Source organism: Dipodomys spectabilis, unplaced genomic scaffold (genome assembly GCF_019054845.1).
Source record: "Dipodomys spectabilis isolate Male_0828 unplaced genomic scaffold, ASM1905484v1 ptg000125l, whole genome shotgun sequence".
NCBI classification, from domain to species: domain Eukaryota; kingdom Metazoa; phylum Chordata; class Mammalia; order Rodentia; family Heteromyidae; genus Dipodomys; species Dipodomys spectabilis.
The window spans coordinates 11105889-11130267 of record NW_024870802.1 but is presented as its reverse complement, the minus strand read 5'-3'; the positions used below and the strand labels follow the sequence as shown (position 1 = coordinate 11130267).

The window sequence follows — 24379 nt, the reverse complement described above, 5'->3', positions numbered from 1 at the left end:
TTCCTCTTCCCTTAACTCTTCCCAGCAGGGGGCCCTTTTGGGGCCCGCTGTCTTCCCCTTGGGGTTCCCCGGCTTCAGAGGCAGCCAAGTGGTAGACCATGCGAAACCGAATGGCAGCGGGCGCTCCCAGCCATCTAGGACAAGCCAGAGTGGGATGAAGAGACCGGAGTCCGGATTCTCCGCTGGGAGAGGCACTGGGTCTGCGGCCGCCCTCCCACCGGTCCGGCCGCCGAGGCCCAGCCGCTCGGGGCCCGCACTGAGAAGAACTTCCTACCAGCTTCCGCCCTCCGTGAACCTTTCTCCTCTGAGGGGGCGTGCCTGCGTCTCTTCTGATTGGCTATTGGCGTCCTGGAGTTAAACTTTCAGCCAATGAAGAGGAACACGGGGCGTGACGGACAGAAACGTCACGGGAATTCCCCCCTCCTGGGGGCCAACAAGGGGCTTTCCCGGTTGGCGAGAGTGGCAAGACATTCGAGGAGGGTCGGGTCGGGAGAGGAGCCGGAACCAGAGCCGCCGCCACGGTGAGTGGCCGGGTCCAGACCGTCGGGTGGCCAAGAGACGGAGCAGGGAGAAGGAAGGGGCTTGAGGTGACTGACCCCTGGGGCCGGAGAGCCGCTGACGCAGAGAAAGCGCACACGAAGCAGACATGTTAGTACACGTCGTTCAGACATACACCCGAGGGCGCCGCGGGCCCGAGGCCGGACGCGCACCACACATGGGCAGACGGGCGTGCGCATCTGCACACCAGTGCCTGGACACACACACCTTCCACGCACGAACTCCAAGAAATGCTTACCTGTCCTCACCCAGCCGGTGTGCTCTGGCAGGTGCCCGCACCGAGCAGCACACACGCAGGTGGACACCATGCACACATACCATGCGGGCACCAGAGCCGAAACACACTGGTGATGGACGCACACAGACACACGAGTTACACCGGCTGTGGGACTGGGGCGTGCAGAGGTCAGCGCGGCGCCGAGGCAGACCGGGCAGGTGCAGCGTGCGAAGGTGGGCAGCTAAGATGTTCCGGGAGGCAAAGAAGAGCCTATCTATCCCCACGGAGATTCCGACCCCCTTCCCGCGGCCCAGAACCCCAGGGGCCCGCTGGGAAGAGCCCCCGCCTACAGACCATTCGAAAAGGAGGCTGCTCGACGGCAGGAATGCCCCCCTAAAAGCCCCCGGGTGAATCAGCCGGGGCCTCCCTCCTGGCAGAAAATCCCAAGGTTGCTCCTAGGTGGGTTGGGAGAGAGGGGGACGAGTGGGGACCTGGCTTACAGTAAAAGACCCTCGTGTCCGCAGCACCTGCCTCGGGGGAGGAGGGGGCTCAGCCCCCTCCCCCCCTCCTCGGGGCTTCCCACATTCTCAAAGCTTCTCGGCCCGCAGAGCCTCAGCCAGAGGCCACAAGCCGGCGGGCGTCTCCCGCCCCTCCTGCTCCGGGGCGGGGCCAAGGCGTCATTTCCAGGCCCGCCCCCCTGGCCCCGCCTCCCCCTGGTATTTTCGGGACTTTCCTAAGCTGCTCTAACTTTCTGCCCCTTCCCCGGCCCAGCCCAGCTCCGGATCTCGGCCTCCACCGGATCTTACTCGCCACACCCAGACGGGCAGCGGGAAGAGATCGGACCCTCCCCAAAATCCGGGACCCCCCCCCCTCTCCTTCACACCCCTATCCTGACCTGTTCTCGCTCCTCTCACCACTCCCCTTCACTTTAGGCTGGCGCATGTAACTCTGGGAAGGCGAACTAGGGGCAGAAGACAGCAGAGAACCGGGTCTAGCCCAGAGTCATGGACAGTTGCTACAACCCAGTGAGTCACTTGCACTAGCCCTGAAGGTGGCCCGTGCCCCCTGTGTCTGTCTGCTTGTCTACTGGAGCCTCCTCTGCTTACTTGTTCCTGTATGATTATCAGCCTGCCTGTGGGTCTGTCTGTCTGCAAACTGATTCTGAAGGGAACTTTCCAGTGGGCCTGAGCAGGAGTGACTACTGAGGACTTGGCACTGGGAGGTGAAGGGCTCCAGAGTGCTCAGAATTAGCTGCCACCTCCTCCCTGTCTCCAAACCAGGCTCTGGGTGGCATCCCTGAATATGATTTCAAATTCAGTCCTTCCATTGTGGAGGCCAAGGATCCAGCCCCAGAGGCAGGTAAGTCCACTGACCTCCCCTTGGAAGGGGGAAGTAAGCATGCACCCGCCTTCCTTCTCTGGGAAGTGAGCTCAGAGCCTGACTCAGGAAGACCCTTTTTGTCCCCAGCTGATGTCCCCTACCTAGTGATTGTGGAACAGCCTAAACAGGTAAGTGAGCAAAAGGATGGTATGGGTCTGGCTTTAGGAACACATAGGATAGTTATAGCTGGGTCTAAGGTGGTGTTTGTGGATCTGATGCGTGTATGCTGCCGATCATAGTGCATGTGTGGCAGGGAGGGGGTTCTAAGGCAAAGAGTACTGGTCACTGTCATCGCTGCTGGCCAAGACTGTCTGCTTAGGGTGGTCTCTCCTGATCACAATGTCACTGTGCCATCTAATCTTCAGCGAGGCTTCCGATTTCGATATGGATGTGAAGGCCCCTCCCACGGAGGCCTTCCAGGGGCCTCCAGTGAAAAGGGCCGGAAGACCTATCCCACCGTCAAGGTGAGCAGGGACAGTGCTGGAGGGTAGGCTAAGGGACAGTATGTCCAGGGATGTGCCTGATGGATCGCTGCGCCTCTCAGATCTGTAACTACGAGGGACTAGCCAAGATTGAAGTGGACCTGGTAACACACAGTGACCCACCTCGCGCTCATGCCCACAGCCTGGTGGGCAAACAATGCTCGGATCTAGGGGTCTGCGCCGTGTCTGTGGGGCCTAAGGACATGACTGCCCAGTAGGTATCATCTAACCCTGGCCCCCACTGATAGCCCGCATTAACTGCCAAGTCTTGGGCCCAGACCACCTGCGTACTTAGCATCTGATAAAAGGGAGAGAATATTCTTGTCCCAAAACCTAAGGGCCCAAGTATAAACTACAACAGCTTCCTTGTAGAACAGGGGTTAGGTCGAGGCTGCCAGTGGGGTTGCTGCCTCAGAAGACAAAAACATCACGGGCCAATGTCCCTGACTCCTTCTCCTCCCCAGATTTAATAACCTTGGTGTCCTGCATGTGACCAAGAAGAACATGATGGAGATTATGATACAAAAACTTCAAAGGCAACGACTCCGCTCCAGACCCCAGGGCCTTACAGGTATAGGGGCAGGCAAAATGAGTGGTGCTCATGGTAAGAGCAATGGAAGAGGGGGAGCCTCTGGGGGTCACACATGTGTTCACTACCCAGAGGCTGAGAGGCGGGAACTAGAACAGGAGGCCAAAGAGCTAAAGAAAGTCATGGATCTGAGTATTGTGCGTCTGCGCTTCTCTGCTTTTCTTCGGGCCAGCGACGGCTCCTTCTCCCTGCCCCTGAAGCCCGTTATCTCCCAGCCCATCCATGACAGCAGTGAGTATCCTGACTGGCCAGGGTGCCAGGGATGAGGAGGAGGGAAAGAATGTGGGGCACCTTCAAGCTGCATAGTCACCTCGATCTGGGTTTGAATCTGACCTTTCCATGTGTGAGCTGAGTGGTCTTGAACAGATCTGAGTGTGGCTTCTGCCTTTGGTAAACAAGGTAAGTAATTCCTGAGGTTACTAAAACAATGAATGGCCCCAAAGGCCCGGCTCCATCCGCATATCCCTGGCACTGTATCATCTCAGCTAACTCATTTCTCTCCCCACCACTCCCCCCAGAATCTCCAGGGGCTTCAAACCTGAAGATTTCCCGAATGGACAAGACAGCAGGCTCTGTCCGGGGTGGAGATGAAGTTTACCTGCTTTGTGACAAGGTGCAGAAAGGTGAGGCTATAGAGCCCAGACTGGGCAGTAAGGACAGAGACGTCTGAGATTGAGGGTCAAGGTAAGCTCCGGGACCAGTGGACCTGGAGATCCCACCAGGGCCAGTGGCTATGCTTCACTTTTCCCTGCAGATGACATAGAAGTTCGGTTCTATGAGGATGATGAGAATGGATGGCAGGCCTTTGGGGACTTCTCTCCCACAGATGTTCATAAACAGGTATTTGAGGACCAGCGGTGGGACTGAGGTGGGACAGTAAGGCAAAGGCCTTACTGACACTGTGTCTCTCTCCACCCCCCAGTATGCCATTGTGTTCCGCACACCTCCCTATCACAAGATGAAGATTGATCGGCCTGTAACCGTGTTCCTGCAACTGAAACGCAAGCGTGGGGGAGATGTCTCAGACTCCAAGCAATTCACCTATTACCCTCTGGTGGAAGGTGGAGCTGGAAGGGACTTGAGGACCGCCGATGGGTTGGAGGGGGCAAGGAGGGACTGGAGGCGCCCAGGAGGGGCTTCCTGGGAGCTGATTTGAGGATTTGGAGGGAAAAGAAACTCAGGCATGATCCGTGGATGATGGGTTTAATTCCCTCTTCACCCAGACAAGGAGGAGGTGCAGCGGAAGCGGAGAAAGGTCTTGCCCACCTTCTCCCAGCCCTTCGGCGGTGGTTCCCACATGGGTGGAGGCTCTGGGGGCTCGGCTGGAGGTTATGGAGGAGCCGGAGGAGGTGAGGGGGTGCTGGTGACCCCGAAGATGGGAAGAGAAGTGTGGGAGAGGAGAAATCTGGGAGAGTCCTGGCTAATGCATTGCTTCCTACAGCCTGGTCTGTACCCACAGGTGGCAGCCTTGGCTTTTTCCCCTCCTCCTTGGCCTACAGCCCCTACCAGTCCGGCGCAGCCCCAATGGGCTGCTACCCGGGCGGCGGGGGCGGGGCGCAGATGGCGGTGGGGGCGCCCAGCGGGGATGCCGGTGAGGAAGCGGCCGAGCCCGGCACCCCGCAAGGGGAACCTGAGGCTCCCGACGCGCTGCAGCAAGGTATGGACTCCCGAGTGCGGGGGAGACACGGGGCCAGGGCCTATAGGGCACCCACACTGTGTGTCGTCCCCAGCCCGCGAGTACAACGCGCGCCTGTTTGGCCTGACGCAGCGCAGCGCCCGCGCCCTGCTGGACTACGGCATCACCGCCGATGCGCGCGCGCTGCTGGCAGGACAGCGCCACCTCCTGGCGGCGCAGGATGAGAACGGAGACACGTAAGCGGCACGAATGCGGGAGGGGGGGGGGGAGGGGAGGCTGGAGTCCAGAGGCTGGGTGTTGGGGCAGGGGAGGGACCAGCAAAGAGCCGGACCCTGGAGTTGAATAAACCAGGTCTTAAAGTCAGACCTTGCTATGTTCTAGTTCTGTTCATGGTACCTAATCTCTCCAAACCGTGACAGAGGGCAGAACAATAGTAACTACCCCCAAAAAAGGTGCAGGAAAGATTAAGTTCAGGTACAGTGATGATCCAGGTTCAACAGGCTCCAGTGAGGGAGCCTATGAGACAGTGGGATTCTGAGGGCCGAGGAGGCCGAGTACCTGGACTTAGTAGGCTAGAATCTCACTCCCCACCCTCCAGGCCACTGCACCTGGCCATCATCCATGGGCAGACCAACGTCTTTGAGCAGATAGTCCATGTCATCTACCATGCCCAGCACCTGGGCATGGTCAACATCACCAACCACCTGCACCAGGTGAGGGGCAGCTGCTGTGAGGGGAGATGGATCGGGAGGTATCCTAAGCTGTGTGAGCCTGGCTCAGCCTGTCTTCTCCCCCAGACGCCCCTGCACCTGGCAGTGATCACTGGGCAGACAAAGGTGGTGAGCTTCCTGTTGCAGGTGGGTGCAGACCCAGCACTGCTGGATCGGCACGGAGACTCAGCGGTGCACCTGGCACTGCGGGCAGGCGCTGGGGCCCCAGACCTGTTACGTGCACTGCTGTGCAGCGGGGCTCCTACTGTCCCCAAAATGTTGCACATGCCTGATTTTGAAGGTAAGTTCCCTATCTCTTCTGGGCCAGGGGTGGGGAGCAGGGAGGGCATCTGGTGAGTAGACAAGCAGCATCAAGGTTGACTGGTCAGGCTGCTCAGGGGCTACTTTGGTGTCACAGCTGCAGACTGGATACACTGTTTCCCATAGGACTGTACCCAATACACCTGGCAGTTCGGGCCAGAAGCCCTGAGTGCCTGGATCTGCTGGTGGATAATGGGGCGGAAGTAGAGGCTGCAGAGAGGCAGGGGGGGCGGACAGCCCTGCATCTAGCAACAGAGATGGAGGAGCTGGGGTTGGTCACCTATCTGGTCACTAAGGTGAGAATGAAGATTATCGAAGGGGTGGATTGGAGCTAGGGGGGACCTAGAGGGAAGAGGAGTGTGTGTAGGGCTGGCTCCTTGGACCATGCTGGGTTACCCACTCTCTTGGCATTCAACAGCTTCATGCCAACGTGAACGCCCGGACTTTTGCTGGAAACACACCCCTCCACCTGGCAGCTGGACTGGGATCCCCAACCCTCACACGCCTCCTTCTAAAGGCTGGTCAGTTACCCTTAGAGGCCAAGTGTGTCACCCAGTTCCCCTACCCCGCAGCCCTTCCTATGGTCCCCCACTGTCCCTTCTTAATGACTGCATATCTCCTAGGTGCTGACATCCATGCTGAGAACGAGGAGCCCCTGTGCCCAATTCCCTCACCCCCTACCTCTGGGAGTGACTCAGACTCTGAAGGGCCTGAGAGTGACACCCAAAACAACTTCCGGGGTCACACACCTCTTGATCTCACTCACAGCACCAAGGTAAGGAGGCCAGCCTGGCAGTAGCTGCACTAGGGCACCGGGTACCTCCTGGGCTTGAGATTGGGGAACACAATGTGGGCTTAAGGATGAGGAGGTAGTCAAAGCTGTCCCCCCCCCCCCAGGTGAAGACTTTGCTACTAAATGCTGCTCAGAACACCATGGAGCCCCCACTGGCCCCACCCAGCCCAAAAGGTGAGGTATTTCTAGATCCTAGATGCTTCCTCACCCCCCTTCAGAGGGTAGAGGCTCCCTTTTCTCCACCCTTAGTTTCCATTTGTTGCCCATGACCGTCTGTCTTGTCTGTCAGGTTACAAGGGAGAAAAGTAGTATCTTGGTATCTGTGTTTCCGCTCACCTCAAAGAACTGACATGTCTGTGTCCCCTCAGAGTCAGAGCTGTCACTCGGGGATGCAACTCTGCAGAACCTGGAGCAGCTACTAGATGGGCCAGAAGCCCAGGGCAGCTGGGCAGAGCTGGCAGAGCGGCTGGGGCTTCGCAGTGTGGTGGACACATACCGGAAGACGGCCTCTCCCAGTGGCAGCCTCCTGCGCAGTTATAAGGTGAGGCTGGCCTGTACCTTACCAAGCCCCCAGCTACCTTCCCTGTCTTTCCTGTGTCCTTGGCTCCAGGGTTCCCAATCCTACACCCTAAGCTTCACTCAGACCTCCTGCCTCTTCCTTTTCAGCTGGCTGGTGGGGACCTAGCAGGTCTGCTGGACGCCCTATCTGATATGGGTCTGGATGAGGGAGTGAAACTGCTGAAAGGTCCTGAGTCCCAAGACAAGCTGCCCAGTACAACAGGTAAAGGGGAAGACCTGGAGGGTGGATTTGGACCTGGGATGGGAGGCCTGGGGCCTTCACTCTCCAGCTCTTTTCCCCTGTGTCGCCCTAGCAGAAGTGAAGGAAGACAGTGCCTATGAGAGCCAGTCAGTGAAGGAAGACGAGGCAGAGAAGCTGGGTCCCCCCCCTGAGCCACCAGGAGGGCTTTCTCATGGGCATCCCCAGCCTCAGGTGCACTGAACTGCTGCCCACCCTCCACCCTTCTTCCCAGACCCCTCTGTACAGCATCTTCATTTAGTCCCAATCTTATTTAACACCTCATGTCTACACCTCAGCTGAGGTGAATAAAGGATTCTCATGGGAAGTGGAGGACTCTTTTCCCAACTGCTGGCAGCCATTTTTTAATGTGACTCCTCTGATAGGACTCCTGTCTCTGGAAGCAGCTTCCGGTGCTGGCCCCAAGCTGAGAGTACAGAAGGAGGCCCAGCTGGCAATTCAGAGCAGTTTTAATGAGGGTGGAGGCTGTACAAAGGGCAGGGCCCATGGAGGGAGGCAAGCAGGCTGTGCCGCTCAAGCCTGTGGATGGGGTCTCGACACGGACGCCCTTTCTCCACTTCTGGAAACAGAAGGGGGAGCCCTTGGGGAGAAGGAGGGAAACCAGCTCAGCCCCCATTCCTGGCAGGCACCAGAACAGAGGGGTTGCTGGTGTCAGGGTGAGTGGTCTCAGCAAAAAGCAGAAATGTCATCAGGCCTCCCCCACAAAAAAAAAAGAAAGAAAGAAAAGAAAGAAAAACCACATCAAAAGTTCAGGGGCCCTGGCCCCTCCCACCCCCACCCACCCTGTACCAAAAAGTGCAAAACATTATCACAAAAAGGGGGTCTCGGAGAGGCCCTTAGCCTAGGCTCCTGCGGCCCTTGGCCAGCCCTGCCCTGCCCCGGACACCGCGTCCGGCGCGGTCGGGCCCTGGGCCAGAAGGCCCTTGTGGGTGGCCCGAGCCAGGCAGGGCCATGTCATCATGCAGGTGCCACCGCAGGCACCGCCACCTGAGCTTCCATCCCTGCTCAGGGTTTTCTCCTTGCACTGCCTGATCGGGCCTCTGAGCTGGACCGAGAGACCCGGGGCTGGCTAGGTAGGTTGGGCCGCAGAGAGGGACTGGAGTGAGGCAGGGGGAGTCCATCCTCTGTGCTTCCAGCCTGGGCCAGGGCTGCCTCTATGGCATCCAGCTCTTCACTGGCTGCCTTCAGTTTGACCCGGAGCAGCGCCGCGTAGGTGCCATAGCGGGATTTCTGAGAAGAAGGCCAAAGGCCATAAGAGCCTGCTCTCCTCCCTGCCCCCCCCCCCCCACCTCACAGATAGGCTCTAGACAGGCTCTCAGGACCTAGGGGCATGGACCATTTGACATGCATGCCACTCCTTACCTAATAGGTGTGGAAGCTTAGCTTCGTTCCCCAGAAGACAAACCTAAAGCTCAAAAAACCTACCCAAGGTCACCCAGCTGGTCATGTTCCTAGGGCTGGGCCTTCTGGGGGACACCAAGGTGCCAGGCAGGGAGAATGTCCTTACCTCAAACTCCAGGTAGGCCTCCTTCTGCCGCTGTTCGTCAGCCTCCTTGCCTCGGGCCTTCTTCCCCAGCAGGGTGGCTCTGTGCTCACGCAACTCATTTGCCATGGCCTTCAACTTGGCCTCATGGGTCCGAACCTGCTCCTCCTAGCAGCCATAGGAGCCTGATCAGTGTCACTAGTCTGCACAGTCTGTGTAGTATCTGCAGTTGGTTTTGTGCTGGTATAAAGGCTTAAACTCAAGGCCTTGCACTCTTACTCAGCTTTTTCACTCAAGACTAGTGCTCTACCACTTGCACCATGCTTCCAATCCAGCATTTTCCTAGTCAGTTGAAGACAGAATCTCTCAGACTTTTCTGCCCAAGCTAGCTTCAAAGCATGATCCTCAGATCTCGGCCTCCTAAGTAGCTAGGATTGCAGGCATAAGCTACTAACACTCAGCTCTTACGTGCAGATTTTGACAAGGTGCCCCTTTGAACAAGCAAAGCACCATGTCAGGGTTTTCCAGCTTGGCACGCTGCTCTGGGGCTGATTTCAGCCTCAGCTGGCCAGTATAGGGATGTACTAGACAGGTACCTAACAATACACAGCCTGGAGTACAGCGGCCTGGGCCTGCCCTACTCTAACCCACTGTCACTGTGACCCAGGGGGGCTGTGGCTACCTGGGAGAGGCGGGTGGCAGCGCTGGGTAGCAGAGGGCGGCTGAACTTCTTTTGGGAACTAACAGCAGCTGGGAAGGGAGGTGCAGAGAACATGGCGGCCACCACATTAATGCGAGTGATCCAGGACTGCATCTGCTCCAGGCTCCTAGAGAGACAGCACAGCACCTAGGATCCTGGGCCTAGGGCTTCTGTCCAGGAATGCCCAGTCCATGCTTAGCACATGGCGTGAGAAGGAAGGAGGCCATCGAGGAAGGTGGGAGTTGGGGTGCATGGTCTGGCACTTACGGAGCCTGGAAGAGGAAGACCCGCCAGTCAGCTGTGCGCAGGTAGAAGACATGTGGTCTCTTGCTGTAGTCGCTGGCACGGGTGGCCAGGGCGTGGTGGATGCTGATGGCATTCTTCAGCTCCACCTCAGAAAGAGCCTTCCCAGGCTGGTACTCCTCCTGCAGGGGTGCCAATCTTGTCTTGCCCCAGCCCCAGCCTGGTCCAATTCTGGACACCAGTTTCCCTCTCCCAAGCCAATAAAGACCCCAATCCCTCAGTCTGCCCTCCCCCCTCGCACCTTCTGGAGGTAGAGGATCATGCCCTTGAGAATCCCGTGGAAGCTCTTCCAGCCCCTCTTGCCCCGAGGCGCTGCCGGAAGTAAAGCAGGTCATGGAGGCCTAGGGCAGGCCCACACCCATCCACCACCACCCCAACCCCACACCCGGCCACATACTCTTCCTGCAGTCAGGGTCTGCGTGCACCTTTCGCACCAGGGTTCCGTGCTTGTAGACGGCGGCCCCAGGCTCGGGGGTCAGGTCCAGGAAAGGGCTGGAGCCGCTGCCACTGCCCCCACTGACCCTCTTGATGACCTTGGGGTTGGGGTCAGCCAACTCAGATAGAGAGCGCCTCAGCTCCTCCTCGTCTCTGCAGGTGTGATTGCCTCAGGTGGCTGGCCATGGAGCCACAAAGCCCATGGGCCCTGATTTCTGCTCCTCTCCCCCTCCCCCGCCCCCAGTGCTTGGGATTTGCTAAGGCGTGCTCTGCCATGTCAACGTAGTGCTCCTTAAGGCAGATTATTGCTCCCAGGAAAGAGCCACAGCTGGGCCTTCTCATATGGAACATTCCCCATTCTCTCCACTTCTCACACTGACTGCATCCTTCACTAGGACCCACACGTCTGACTCAGTTATGTCTTAACCACACCTAGCACTAGACTTTGCTCATAGATGGCTGGCTAAATGGTGACAAAAGGAAGAAACAGCTTCCTCACGCACCCCCTACCCCACCCCCTGCTCCCCAACATCCTGGTCAACAAGCTCTGTCAGATAAGAAAGACGTGGGATTCTGTCTGGTCACTTCCTTGTCAGAGAACCTGCAGTAGCTTCTACTGCTCTGCCAACGTCACATCTCCCCAGTACCATATAAGCCATTCCTGCAAGGCCTGCCTCCATTTCCCCATTCCACACTCTATCCATTTCTTTGTTTCACAAATACCAACTTCTTTCCTCCCCCCAAATGCTTCCCCTCCATTAAGGTTTGCCTGTCTCAGTCTCCTGAAAGCCTCCCCTCTACCCTAATCCTGAGCACTACCGACTCCAAGGTCTCACAGCTGTGAACATTTAGCTAAACTCAGCAGTGACCTGACACAGTAGACAGAGCAAATACAAGCCATTTACTGGCTCAACTGTCAGACTAGGGGCCCAAGGCCAAAACTAGACTTCCTGCCTCAGGCTGGGCTCTTCCAAGACGGAGTCTCTGGTTCTACCCAGAAGGGACATAGCTCCTTGTTCTCGGATATCTGGACTCCCTCAGACTTGAGAAGGAGTCTCCCATGCTACTGGGTAGGGCTATACTTCCAGAAACATCTGCTTTCCCTCAGGCTGCCAGGGGACCTCCTTCTATGGCTCAGTACCCCTCTTTTGTTCCAATCCAGCTTAGAATAACAACCCAGCCAGAGACAAGCCAGACCCCCAAATCCAGACAAGCATCTCCAAAAAAGGAAGTGAAGCAGCCTCATGACCTCTTAAGGCCTCTCTCTCATACATACTCTCTCCCCTGTACCCATAGCCCTGGACTCTTGAAGCCCTCGCCCATTTCTCTTGGCCTCCCCAGGTAATCCCTTCCTCATGCCCCAACCCTAACCCCACCTCATGGCCCCAGGACTCACATGGCCCACTGCAGCTTCTCATTCTTGATGGAGCTGTATAAGGCCTGGGGAGGAACAAATCACAGGGTTGTGGGTCAGTACTGGGGAAAGATGCAGTAAGTACCCCCAATGTCGGGGCTCAGAGCCTTCTATCTACTTGGAAGAGGAGACAAAATGAAGGAGGAGGGGTCAGCAGGGTATAATGACAGCAAACACAGGCTCTAGCATGTGCAGTATGAAGACTCCAGCCCCACCACAGCCATAACAGTAGCTGCCTGACTGGGCAGGTAGCCATGGGGAAGAACAAACAGCAACAGGGGGCAAGTGGTTAGCGCAGGGAGCCCCGCGCACGGCTGATGCATAGTAGCTGGCAGTTGCTATTATTATCTTTGTTGTTATTAAGGGGCTCTCCTGCTTGGAGCCTGGTGAGAGAAGCACAATTCTAGGAGATTGGGAATGAGCAGCCCAGGAAACTCCTTCCCCCAGTCATGTGCTGTTTCCACAGGAAACAGACCTTTGCCTCCCCCACCCCACCCCGCACCCCATAAAGGATTTACCCTCTTCACTCCTTCCTTGGCAAAGAGAACACACTCTCAATAGATCTCAACCCCAGGATAAGCCTTCCACCAACCCGACAGCATCATCAAGCCAAATACCAGGGCCCCAACTCCCTGCCCACAGGAACACTTTATGTTGCTGCTGAGCAAACGTTAGTCTGAAGCAGTTGTTTTCCCTTCCAGTCCCTTCCCATCCCAAACTGAACCAGTCACTTTCCCTTTACAGGGGAGACATTTGGGGGCTCTGGGGTGGTAGAGGAGAGAATGACCTCCAGGAGCAATTAAAAGGATTCTCTTCTTGGGAGTGGCCGGGAATATGGGTCCACGCCAAGGACTCCAACTGTGGGGGCGCCTCTGCCAGCCTGTCTGTGAGTGGGTGTGTCCCCAGCATGTGCCGTGTTTTGCTGTGTGTGCCTTATGACACAGCCTGCGTGTGAGCTGGGTGCAGTGGTGACGTCGGTGCCTTCCCCAGGATGGGACGCAGCCCCCCCCTTTACTCCCCAACACACCACACGGTCCACAGCTATACCTAGCCTTAAGCTAGTCAGACATTTCCACGCCTTCATACCCTGCGTCCGGGGTGGGTGCATCCACCCAGAACAGGATGGGCACAAGCTGGCAAGCAATACCCAGCACACACCTGGCCCAAACTCAGTCAGTACCAATCAGCCCCTGGACCCTCACTCCCCAACTCTCTGGACAGGACATTGAAGTAGCTCCCAAGATCCAACCTGCAACCCTCCAGCCTTCCAGTTCATCCCTTGCCCAGTCTCAAGGCCTCCTTTGCCTACAGCACACCTTCCTTCCTTTGAAGGTCCAGAGCCCCCTCAGATAGAACCATGTCCCAACTCCCACCTACAAAACCCTCCTCATTCCCAAGGTTGGTGAGGCCCACCTTGGCCCTCCTTGCAAAGTCTATGCCTACCTCTGTCTGCCCACAGCTCTGTCTCTGTTGGAGCCCCCCCCCCCACACACACACACACACGCACATTGTCCCCATCAATGCTCTTCTCTGCTCCGGCCGCCCCTGGCACCTTTCTTAGCCTCCCCATCGGTCTCCCCAAGCCCGGCGTGGGCCGCGGCTCCCACGCCCTCACCGCCTTTTTCTTCTTGCGGCTCTGCAGGCGGCTGACCACCAGGTCGGTGTAGAGCACGGGCTTGAGGCTGCGCGAGCGCTGCGGCCATCCGTAGCACAGGGTCTCGGCACCGCGGTGGGTGCGCCCGTAGCGCACGGAGCACAGCGAGCGCGAGCGCAGCCGCCCGGCGCTGCTGTGGATGCTGTTGACTCCGATCATGCTGGCCCGGCCGGCGCGCCGAGACCCCCGGCCATGTCCCCCCGCCCGCCCCCGGCCCCCGGGCCGCCCGGACGGCCGGCGGACAGCTCCCCGACAGCCAGCCGGCGCGAGCGCCCGGCCGAGCGCGGCCGGCTCCCACCGACGCAAGGAGCGCGCGGCTCCAGCGCTCGGCAAGGGAGAGGGGGCGCTGACTGGGAGGGGAGGGCGAGGGCTGGGGGCGGGGACCGCGCAAAATGGAGGCGCCCAAGCGCCAGGGGGCCCTCGGCGCTGCCGCTAGGAGGGGCCCGGAGGCCAGCGGGGGCGCATGCGTGGGGGCTGGGGTGGGGGGAGCGCTTGGCTCCCCAGGAGCGCGGAGCATGGGCGGCGAACGCCGGCTGCCAGGAGAGCGTGGAGCTCCCTCTAGGCTCGGTTTGTCTGGGGGCTGAGGGTAAACGGAGAGGATGGTAGGACAGCCCTCGCTTCATCAACTCACCCGCAGATACCCCAAAGCCCAGGTATGAATCCCGCCTCGCACTTGAGCGCCCCGGTTCAGAGTCGTACTTAGCTAGCCAAGAGCATCAATTCACATTTACCCCAACTTACAAGCACGTCAAATCAAGATGTACGCCTCCAAATTTACCATACACCACCACATCACAGACAGATGTCATTATATATAATATATGGAATATGATATACATCATTCTAAATATGATATATGTATATCATATGTGTGTATGTGTGTATAGCTATGTATAGCACAAAGCACAAACATCCCAAGTCACACGTATTCCTTGATTCAGGCATCCTGCCACACATACACAACACACAAATACACCTCAAACTCACAGACACCTCACCTCCCAGTGGATGCCCCATTCAGATGCATCCCCAAATTCATAAGCCCAGGAACCTCAAGATCAGTCACCCTAGGACACATCCTGTGCAATCACATGTATGTAAAGATGGGAGCTCCTTCAAGTGAGTCCAGGCCTCCCTGGATTAAAAAGTCACCCCATCGGGGAGGGGGAGAGAGAGGAGTGAACCCCCAGGACAAGGACACCCCCTTCTCCTACCCTCATCCAAAGTTCCCTTCCCTAACTCAAGTGCTGGTACTTGGGTGCAAGAGCCTGCTCCCCAAGGAACTAGAAACAGTTATTCAGCCTAGTTTTGCGACCTTGGAAAAGCCTTTGCCCCTCTTGGATCCTTCTACCTCTGGGTCCCTCAAAGTCTTGGCAGCCACACACAATGGGGTAGATGTGTGCCTGTTCCTCCTGACCCGCCCCCATCCTCGCCTGGGTGCTCAGTAGCCACTGGAAGAAGGAACCCTAAGCATCAAATGCAGAGTCTTGGGCCGCCTGCTCACGCGTTTCCCAGAGCTGGTTTCCCCTCCCCCGTCGCGCAGCCGCGAGCGGACTGCACGCGTGTGTGCGTGTGCGTGTGCGCATGTCCGAGAAAGCCTGGTGGGGGCTGGGCGAGGGGGCGGTCCCAAGGCTGAGTCACGAGAGCCAGAGCCGAGCCCGAGCCGGGCCTGCCTGCTCCAGCCCTCCCCTCCCTCCTGTTCTTCTGCAACTCTGCTGCAGACCAGCCCCACAGCCCTTCCCCCCCAATGACATCTACCCCAGCCCCCACCCCCGACACCTTGAGCAGCTCCCTGGGGAAGTCGCCGCCATCGTTGAGGCCCTCCAGGTTCCCAATGAAGTCCCCGCAGGTCATGCGCTTCCCAATGTTCTAAGGAAGGAAACAGTGGCCTGTGAGCTTGAGGGGGCCCTCCCAGAACCTGTATAGGGGCCTGTTTTCTGGCTCCCATCTGCCCGCCTCCCTACTCACATGGCCATGGAGATCTGTGTTGAGTAGCATGAGGGCACAGGTCAGCGTGTGGGCGCCGTCTAGAGGAAAAAGGCTTGGTTAACCTTGGCCACCAGTGACTCTTCCCACAGCCTTCTTTCCCAAAATCCCTCTTCATCACTAGCCCCTTTTCAAGACCCTCCTAGATCCACTTAGCTAAGAGAAGACCTGAATCCTGTTAGTGAACCCTCCTCATCCTTCCTCTTCTAGAAGATCCTCAGCAAGAACCTCTCCCCCTTTCTGCCTCCCTGACAGGGCTTGGCCCCTACCTGCAGTGCCTCTAATTGCTAATCACCAGCAAGGTGACCTCACACCCTTACGTGCAGACCAGAGCAAATGCCCACTGATGCCATGCACTGTCCTTCACACATGAACAACTATAAGCAAACACTCCTGCCACCCAAGCACTAGCCTTTGCTACACAGGTGATAGGTCCACCTACATGCAGCCCCCTGGGCACTGTCTGGGCACATGCATGTTCACACGCCTGTAGACCTGTATTCATTCCCTCCTGCATACACATGTGTTCTAAGCACAAGTATAGTGCCCAGCCCATCTGCCTCAGTGGATTTCTGGGACAGCGCACCTTCGGAGGACAGAGCTTCAGGATTGCACTGGAAGTATCGCTGGGAGAAGTGGGCCAGCACCCTCTCCCGTTCCTGGGTCTCACCCATTAAGGCAAGTTCCTTCAGAAACACCCTGGGGAGGGAGAAGACAGGATGTCAGCCCCATCCAAGGTAGCCCTGGCTTTCTGCCATGCCCAGCCAACTTGAGAAAGGGGGTATCAGGACAACTTAGAGGAGGGACAGGGGCTCCTTGCACACCAAGCCTGGATAAATGGGGACTGCCCTCCGAGTATTCAACACCCACCTAAGAGCTTGGTCCAAAGTCATGCCTGTGAAGATGAAGAACTTGAGGTACTCTCCAGCTACCAGTTTGCTGAAGTCATTGCTGTGGGCAGGGCAGAAAGATAGGTAGTGTCTCAAGAGGAAGTATCAAGGTGCCAGCTGGGGTCTCCCTAGTGACTCTAGGGGTATTAGATGGAGGTGGAGAGGCACTGCCCCCAGGATGCATGCCCTTGCCCCATCTCAGCCCCAGCCCAGTGGCTTTACTTCTTGCCCAAGTGTCGTGCCACATCGGCCTTCCTGAAGCCGTCTAGTCGGTACAGCCTCTTGGCTAGGCGCTGAGCAGCTTCCAGATCTGCTTTCTGCCCATTGGACAAGGTATCTGTGCTTCCCAGGGCCAGACGTTCAGTGCTGTCCAGCTCTGAGTCTGAGTCGGACACCAGCTGGCTCAGGGGTGGTTCACTGTCAGGGTAGAACACCAGCTCAGGGTTGAGCAGAGCCCTCCAGAGTTATCCACACCATCCCTCTGCCTCCAAACCCAGAAGACAGAGAGGGGGTAGGGACATGGAAAGGGCATATTCATCCCCCCCTCTCTCTGTCAGTCATTTATTTTTTTTTTTTTGTCGGTCATGGGGCTTGAACTCAGGACCTGGATGCTGTCCCTGACCTCTTTTGCTCAAGGCTAGTTCTACCACTTTGAGCCATAGTGTGCACCACTTCTGGTTTTCTGGTGATTAATTGGACATACGAATCTTGTGGACTTTCCTGCCTGGTCTGGCTTTGATTTGCAACCCTTAGATCTCAGCCTCCTGAGTAGCCAGGATTACAGGCGTGAGCCACCAGGACCTGGAGGAAAGGGAGCATATTCTTTTCTCTAGGGATAGCTTTCTTTTCACCAGCCAACTCCATCATTACTACCCTCTGTGGAAGTCCTGTCTCAAGTCTAACTAACTCCCAGGGGCTGCAGTTTGCTGTTAGATGTAGATTCCTCATCTTCATTCTGGCCTTCCTCACAAGTCTTCGGTTTCTGAGAATAGGGGCATAGGTGGGGTAGGATGGGCTGCCACAGAGGAAGAGTGGGGGTCAGGCAAAAATTTGAGAGCAGAAGAGGCACCCTCCTGCTTCCAAGTCTCTCCTCCTCTCTCCAAAGAGGAGCTTCTCTTTGAGCCTCCCCACAAAAAAGTAGGTTCTTGGGGTTAAGATGTTTGGGGGTCAGGGTATGCCTCCTCTATCCCCTTTCTCTTTCCCCCCCTTCCCTTCCCACCCCAGCTGCTCTATTTGCAAAGCCACCTGTCACCCCAGAGACAGAGGCCGGAAACTCCTGGTTGCTAGGCAACCCTGTCTCCTTGGCCACCCCCTTCTGTTGCCATGGCTTCCGTGACTGAGTGTGTAGCTGGGGGGTGGGGGGGAGGCAGAAAGGTTAGGCTGTAAAAGGACTTTCCTGGAGCAGGATGAGAGATGCCTGAATGGTGGGGGGGGGGGGGGGGAGGAGGTAAGAATGGGAGGGAGGTGATGGGAGGGACCACTGGCTGCATCTTTGGTATAAAGCCTCCAAGCTGAATGAGGGTGAGGAATTCCACTTGGGGAAGAAAGGGCCCTCTAGGAGAGAAAGAGGATGTTGTCTGGGGATCCTTCAATACTGAATCATAGTTTCTCCAATCACTGGGTCTGAGCCCACGGGGGGACCTGCAAGGGGCCAATGAAAATCATTCTCCAAATAGGAAACTAGACATCTGTTAATCACCCCCACTCAGGGGTCAGGAATATAAACTACTTCCTCATACTAGCAATCTGTCCCTTAATTAGTTAATCCTGTGGCCCTTGGGGGAAGCTAAAGCACCAAAGGAATTACTCACCTGCCAAGGGGTGCTGCCCCCAGCCCAAGGCTGTCCTCTGAGTGGCAGGGACTAGGGGGTTCCCTCCCTGAGGCCAGCTTGGTTTTGGCCTTTGCTTCCTCCTCCTCCCCTCTCTGTGTCCAAGGACCATCAGCAGCAGAGCTTGTACCAGAATCTGGTTCAAGAGGGGCTAGTGGGGCAGGGGCAGGTGGGTCGGGTCGGGGAGCTGGGGGTTGGGGAGGCAGCTCAAAGGTGAAGAAGGGGCTCTGGGTTGGGCCAGGTGATGCCAGAGCCTCCAGTGAAGCAAGGCTGGTGTAGGAGGTGCCCTTGGCCCGGTGTGACTCCAGGATGGCTTCAAACACACAACTGAAAGAGTCGGGCCCATCAGCTGAGGGGCTGGTCCCAGGTAGAAAGGGCACAGGCGACTTGAGAGGCTGAGGGTGAGGCATTTGGCTCCCTGGCCTATAGGGGCAGGGAAAAAAAAAAAAGTCTGATCAGGGGCCCAAAGCCAGATGTTGGACAGGATTTCTTTGAACTCTCTCCCTAAATCTATGAAGGGGGGGGGGTCAATCATCCCCTTCACAATGGCTCAAGCATCCTAAGGAAAAAAAAAACAAAAACCACTGGGTGCAGAGCCCAAGAAATTCAGTGTCTCTGCTGCTCCCCAGCCCCACCCATCGCCAGCACCCAATCCCCCTCCCTTTCTCACTGCTAATCTCTCTTTCTCCTCCTTTCCCCTGATCCGCTTCCCTTCTGCCATCCCATTTCTATTTCTGGCAACATCTTAGGAAAAGATGAGGCTCCAAGCTGCAGTGGGGTGTGAGACAGAAAGGAAAGCCCCCACAATCCTCAGTCTCCTGCTGGGTCCCAGGATCTGGACTGATGCTCCCATGTCCCCTGGCTGGTTTCTAGTCTCTGGCCCCTGATCTTCCAGAGCATTGCTTGTTCTGGTTTGCTGGCCCCACACCTCATAGGATCTTGCTGATGCCCTCACATTCCCAGTGCTCTGCCAGGCCTCTGTCCTCTGTCTGGAAACTCCTGCTCTACTGTCACATCACCAGCATGAGCCAGCCTGATCCTGAACTCCTGACCCTCCCAGCTCTGTCCCTGGGCTACTGGGAAGGAGAAGTCATTCTTCTTTCCAGGTCTCCACTTACCGGGCCCCCTCTGAGGCCTCAAACACCTCGTCATCCACATCCTCTTCCCCTCCTGCCTCATCCTCATCCTCACTGCCACTGCCCAGGCTGGAACGAGGGCCAGGGCATGGGCTGGGACGTAGGGCGAGTGGACGGGCAGTGCCAGGAGGGCCCTCAGAACTGGGCTGACTCTCGATGGCAGAGTCAGCCTCCTCTCGCTCAGCCAGCACCTCATCAATGTCAGTCTCGCGGTAGCACCTCAGGGGCACTGTATCCAGATCCGTTTCGGAGTACTTGGCTGCTCGCCCCACAGCCACCCCAGAGCCCTGCCCGGAGCCCACCCCATGAGGACATGGGGGGGCCTTCTCTGGGGGCTTAGCACCTGTAATAATCATAGGCATCTAGGTCAGGAAGGTTATCCATATTGGCCACTGTCTTGATCTTGCAAGCGGAACTCCCCACTACTCATACTGGCAGGAAGTTCTTTTACTGTCTAGCCACCACTCCTGACACAACCTTTGCTTGATCCTGATGCCAATGGAGCTCATTTCAAACCATGTTCTTGTCACATAGCTTTGAGAAGTCTGAAGGAAGCCAATTTCTTTTCTACTCCAAGGAAGTGGACCCTTGATGTCCTGCCCTCCCCCTCCTCTACCACCCAGTTGTCTGCAGGGCACAGCCCAGCTTCTCTGCAGTCCAGATGGGAAGACTGAGGGCTAGAGGGGCTTTGGATGACTCAGGATTCAGAAAAGATGGAGGCAAGATTTGAAGGAAGCCACCCTACCAGCCCTCAGCTGCTCTGGGGGAAGGCCCTGCCCTCTTTGCCTGGCCGAGATCCTAGGCCTTACCTGAGCTGGGGGGGTCCAAGGAGCCATAGAAGAATTCCCATTTGGCTCGAGCAATTCTCTGAGCGTGAGAGGAGACTTCCCGGGGGGAGGACCAGGTATCCCCCTGAGCCATGGAGGGAGAGAAAGGTACAGGCACCCAGAAATAAAGCCAAATATACAAGGACACAAGAATATGGAATAGAAATAAAAGCACATATGGGGTCGAGGTGGAGGTTCAGAGACAAACACAAAGGGAAAGAGAGATTTGGGATATTAATGGACTCAGTGATCAGGAAAGAAACCCAAGTCTGACACTAGGGTAAGCCTTGCACCTTCATGGAGACCCAAAGGCCCAATGGAGCCCAAAGCAACTTGCATACCTGGTTCAGGAATCCAGCATGAGCAGGTCCTCGGAATAATGTGGCCAGGTGCTCAGGGGGACCCCCCAGCCCATTGGGGAGAGAGGAGTAAAGGCCATCTGCCCCAACCTGGGATGGGACTGGTGGCCCACATAAGAGGTCGCGGCTGCCAGGAAGGGTAGAGCCTCCTCCCCCTGGGAGTGGGTCTGATGCGGAGGCTTCCAGCCGCAACTTCCGGTTGGAGCCAGGCCCGAGTGCTGGGGTAGGCCTGGGAGGAGAAACTCCACCTAGGTCCCAGCTCCGACTCAAACCTCCAGGAGCAGGTAGCCCATTCAGTGGCTTCACACTGGCCTTCTCCACAAAGCGAAAGATGACTACAGAGCTCCGGGCCCCTGGCGGAGGCTGCCCCGTGGGTGAAGAGGGTACCCAAGGTGAGGGGGCAATGCGGGGTGAGGGGGGGGCACGTAGAGGTGTACAAGGTGCTGTCACACGTCCCAGGTCCCGGCCTCGGGGACCAGGACCTGCCACTCGTCGTAGCAGGGAGCCTGTGCTGCCATACATGCTGGCTGGGGGACTTTGTGGTACTGGGCCTTCGGGGAGCCAGCGACGGGGACATCGTGGTGGGGAGATGGCACAGTCACCTTCTGAACAAAAGCGCATGGCACCCTGGGCCATGCTGGGGCCGGGGGTCAGGCTGGAGGGGCAGGGATGGCAAGGCCAGGTGGAGAGTGAGGGGGCTGCATGCTCTTCGGATAGGCCTGCAAAAAAGGAAGGGAAGCAGGGGGTCAATTGCCAGGGAGCTGGGCCTCTAAGAGTTCTAAGGACTTAATCCTGCCTGAAATACGGCATCACTGATCCTAGCCTTGGAAGCGACATCTATGGTGATCTGAGGAAAAAAGTGTCGTCCACTCAGGGAGGCCCTGGTTCTCCTACTACCTGGAGCTCTGAGAGGAGAGAGGAAGCCAGCTCAGAAGTTCAGTGAGCTGAATCTCTGGAGCAATTTGGATCTACTTCAGATGTGGGGGAGGTTGATTCCCCACATCTGGATCAAGAGTGTCAGCCAATCATAATCAGACAATCCTAGATCACCTATTGTCCCTCTTGTGGGGGTCCTTCACTCAGGGAGGGGAAACAGTCCTCCTGGAAGGGGAGGAAGAACAGGGGTTATGTGGGGACAATGAAGAGCTGAGAGGCACAGGGTAGAGAGGCCTGAACAGAGGCCCCTACCTCCAATACACATATGCTGAGTAGAAAAGAGACATTCTCCACAAGAGTACACTCACATGCATGCACACAGGCACACACACACACATACATGGGTGCACAGCTAAACAGATTCATAGGCAACACCCTCTAGTACACACAGACTCAGACACACGTACACATACTGCTCAAAGACACACCCTCATACACTCAGTCATAACAAATATGTGTGTAATGGAAAGGCACATGCTTGTTTTACACCTACAACCTCATCAAGCAGGAACATACAAAGACGTACCCAAATATACACATGGGTTCTCATCCTCCAATGCACATAGACAGGTGTATCAGACACAGACATAATCACAGAGTCAAATTCACAAATGCATTCATACACTCAAACACGGACACAAACCCTCCCTTTCCCTAAACGGGTCACCACGATTAGGGAGGGGCATCTCTCCTCCCTTCCTCCCTGCTAGGTGTAAGACCGATCTTGTCCAGCCCAGGAGGGACCATAAAGGGGTAATGGGGGCTTCTGGTAGCAATGCGGGGCCACCTGCATTCTTAAAGCTTAATGGGGGCCCTGCTCAACGCCAGTGCAGCCTCCACTCAGAGCCACGTCAGTACTCACCGCGGCTCGTCCGGAGCTGGAACGGAGAAGAGGCAAAGGAGAGGCTGGGCCCAGCTCAGCTGTGAAGGCAGCGCGGCTCCCGCTCGCTCCAGGCCCGCCCGCCTCTCAGTCCCTCCTCCACTCCCCCTCCCGCCCCAGCGCGCAGCTCAAGCAACGCTAATCCCTCCCTCCCCCCCCCCACCTCCCTCGTCTTTCAGGGCCCGGAGTCCCAGAGGTTGCCAACCCCCTCTTCGCCAGGTCCCGGCTGGGCTCTCCCGCCAACCTAGGACCCGCTCCAGACGAGGGGGAGAGCATTGGGGACCCCAGGTTGCTTCACATGCCCCACCCCAGTCCTGTCCAGGCTCTCGCCCACTGCCTCCTAAGCCACACGTTGGACCCAGCTGCACACGTGTGGCCCGCTCCGGACCCCACGCGTGTCCCTAGGAGACTGCCACATGACCTGTTACATGCCACACGCGCTCCCGCCCCCACGAGCACGCGGCCGCGCACAGCGCACCGTACGGGTTTAGACCGGACCCGCCCCCTAAATCCAAGGACCAACTATGGAAGGCCCGGGAAGGAAACGCGGTCTGGAACCCTTCTGGGTTCTGAGTTTCAGACCCAGGAGACCTAACCCTGACCACCCACCTTGGGTGTATCAGGAGGAATAAGTCAGACTTGAGAATTTCCTTGCTGTCTGAGTTATTGTTCTCCTCCTTTCAGGGACAAAAGGTTAGACGGGGTGACCCCAAGGCTGGAGGAAGTGGAGCAAAGGCATCCCTTGTGCCCTTAGCTAGGGTGAGAGGGGATCTGGCTATTTTAAGAAAGCGCCACACGAGTTACTATGGCAACAACTCGCCTTCGGAAGGCCAGGATAGGCAGACGATGCCATCGGAAGGAAGAAGGGGGTCGGTTCGGGTGGTCAGGGGGTGCGAGGACCTGCGAGGCGGGGGCGCGCGGGGCTCACCGCGGGGAAGGGTGACGCGGATCCCGCGTGGTGCTGAAGGGGACAGCGCCAGATTTGTCGTATGGCGCAGGCGCAGAAGCGCGAATGAAGTGGGGAGGGAGAAGAGGCGCGCGGCCCGAGGTGGCGCGCGCCCACACAGCTGTATCTCTGCAGCGCTCAGTCCTGTCTACTCCTTTCCCACGCCGGCTGGGAAAGATGCAAGCCCCTCATCCAACTTGACCCTTTTCTGGTCCTGTCCGGGGGCTGGCTTCTCCCTTGTTACATGGACTGAGGTAGCCGTGGAAAGGATATCTGGGTTCTCTTCGTGTTGTTTGATCTTGGCCAAGGAGCTTTCTCCGCAGGACCTCAGTTTGTCCATTTTTAAAACGGAGTGATAGCATAGACCTGCCCATTTTGCAGAAGTGCCCAATGCCCTGACAAGGTATGGGAAACAGCTTTTGGTACAAAGAGGCAGCTGAAGTGGTTGCACAGAGGGCTTAACCATGAACCACTGTAGTAGTGGCCCTGGGGTGCCTCACATTCACCATACCCACCCCTTGGATCATGGGTGAAAACTACACTACGTGTTCCTCAGGAAGGAACCTGGGGCTAAGACCTAGGGGTGAGGGCTGAGAAGGTGGCCTACTGGTAGAGTGCTTGCCTCGCATGCATGAGGCTCTGGGTTCGATTCCTCAGCACCACAGAAGCAGAAAAAGCTGGAAGTGGTGTTGTAGCTCAAGTGGTAGAGCGCTAGCCTTGACTAAAGAGCTGAGGGACAGCGCCCAGACCCAGAGTTCAGGCCCCATGACTGACAAAAAAAAAAAAAAAAAATCTGGAAATGAACAGGATACCCTGTGGCACAGTTCTTTGGGGGCGTCACTGACTCCTGGCAAGTCCAGCCTCAACCTTTACAATTAACACAAGGCCAGTGGAGAAGCAGTACACAGAGACCAGTGAGCTGAGCCCTCACTCAAGACTCTAGACCTTTGGACAAAAGGAAAGAGGTGTAATTGGATAGATAATTCTCCTCCTCCTCCTCCTCCTCCTCCTCCTCTTCCTCCTCCTCCTCCTCCTCCTCCTCCTCCTCCTCCTCCTCCTCCTCCTCCTCCTTCCACTCCTTCTTTCTTTTTGCCAGTC

The 24379-nt window shown here is 57.1% G+C and overlaps 2 protein-coding genes across 5 annotated transcripts; one reads left to right on the top strand and one right to left on the bottom strand.

The window, feature by feature from the left end:
• The first annotated feature begins 424 nt into the window (after window positions 1–424).
• Window positions 425–7815, top strand: Nfkb2 (nuclear factor kappa B subunit 2). Of its 4 annotated transcripts, none has more exons than XM_042689268.1 (23): window positions 425–521; window positions 1708–1800; window positions 2056–2134; window positions 2243–2283; window positions 2521–2619; window positions 2700–2851; window positions 3102–3208; window positions 3299–3457; window positions 3745–3849; window positions 3981–4066; window positions 4149–4287; window positions 4450–4575; window positions 4686–4883; window positions 4957–5098; window positions 5461–5575; window positions 5660–5873; window positions 6020–6189; window positions 6312–6414; window positions 6517–6668; window positions 6791–6860; window positions 7055–7227; window positions 7353–7467; window positions 7559–7815. In XM_042689268.1, exons 2-23 carry the CDS (start codon window positions 1780–1782, stop codon window positions 7684–7686), a joined length of 2694 nt encoding a protein of 897 aa, XP_042545202.1. In that variant the 5' UTR covers window positions 425–521; window positions 1708–1779; the 3' UTR covers window positions 7687–7815. The 4 variants fall into 4 exon arrangements, with proteins under 4 accessions (XP_042545202.1, XP_042545201.1, XP_042545203.1 ...); XM_042689267.1 differs by having other exon boundaries at window positions 449–521; window positions 1547–1800; XM_042689269.1 differs by having other exon boundaries at window positions 452–521; window positions 1547–1800; window positions 7562–7815.
• Window positions 7816–7936: 121 nt separating this feature from the next.
• Psd (pleckstrin and Sec7 domain containing) lies at window positions 7937–23336 on the bottom strand. Its single transcript, XM_042689266.1, has 18 exons — window positions 23264–23336; window positions 22318–22376; window positions 20502–21238; window positions 20143–20245; window positions 19316–19676; window positions 18180–18620; window positions 16591–16785; window positions 16349–16429; window positions 16065–16177; window positions 15461–15519; window positions 15272–15361; window positions 11821–11864; window positions 10387–10577; window positions 10231–10301; window positions 9954–10111; window positions 9669–9813; window positions 9011–9154; window positions 7937–8733 (listed from the first exon to the last, which is right to left on the bottom strand). The coding sequence occupies exons 3-18, from the start codon at window positions 21153–21155 to the stop codon at window positions 8509–8511; spliced, it is 3075 nt and encodes a 1024-aa protein (XP_042545200.1). The 5' UTR covers window positions 21156–21238; window positions 22318–22376; window positions 23264–23336; the 3' UTR covers window positions 7937–8508.
• Window positions 23337–24379: the final 1043 nt, after the last annotated feature.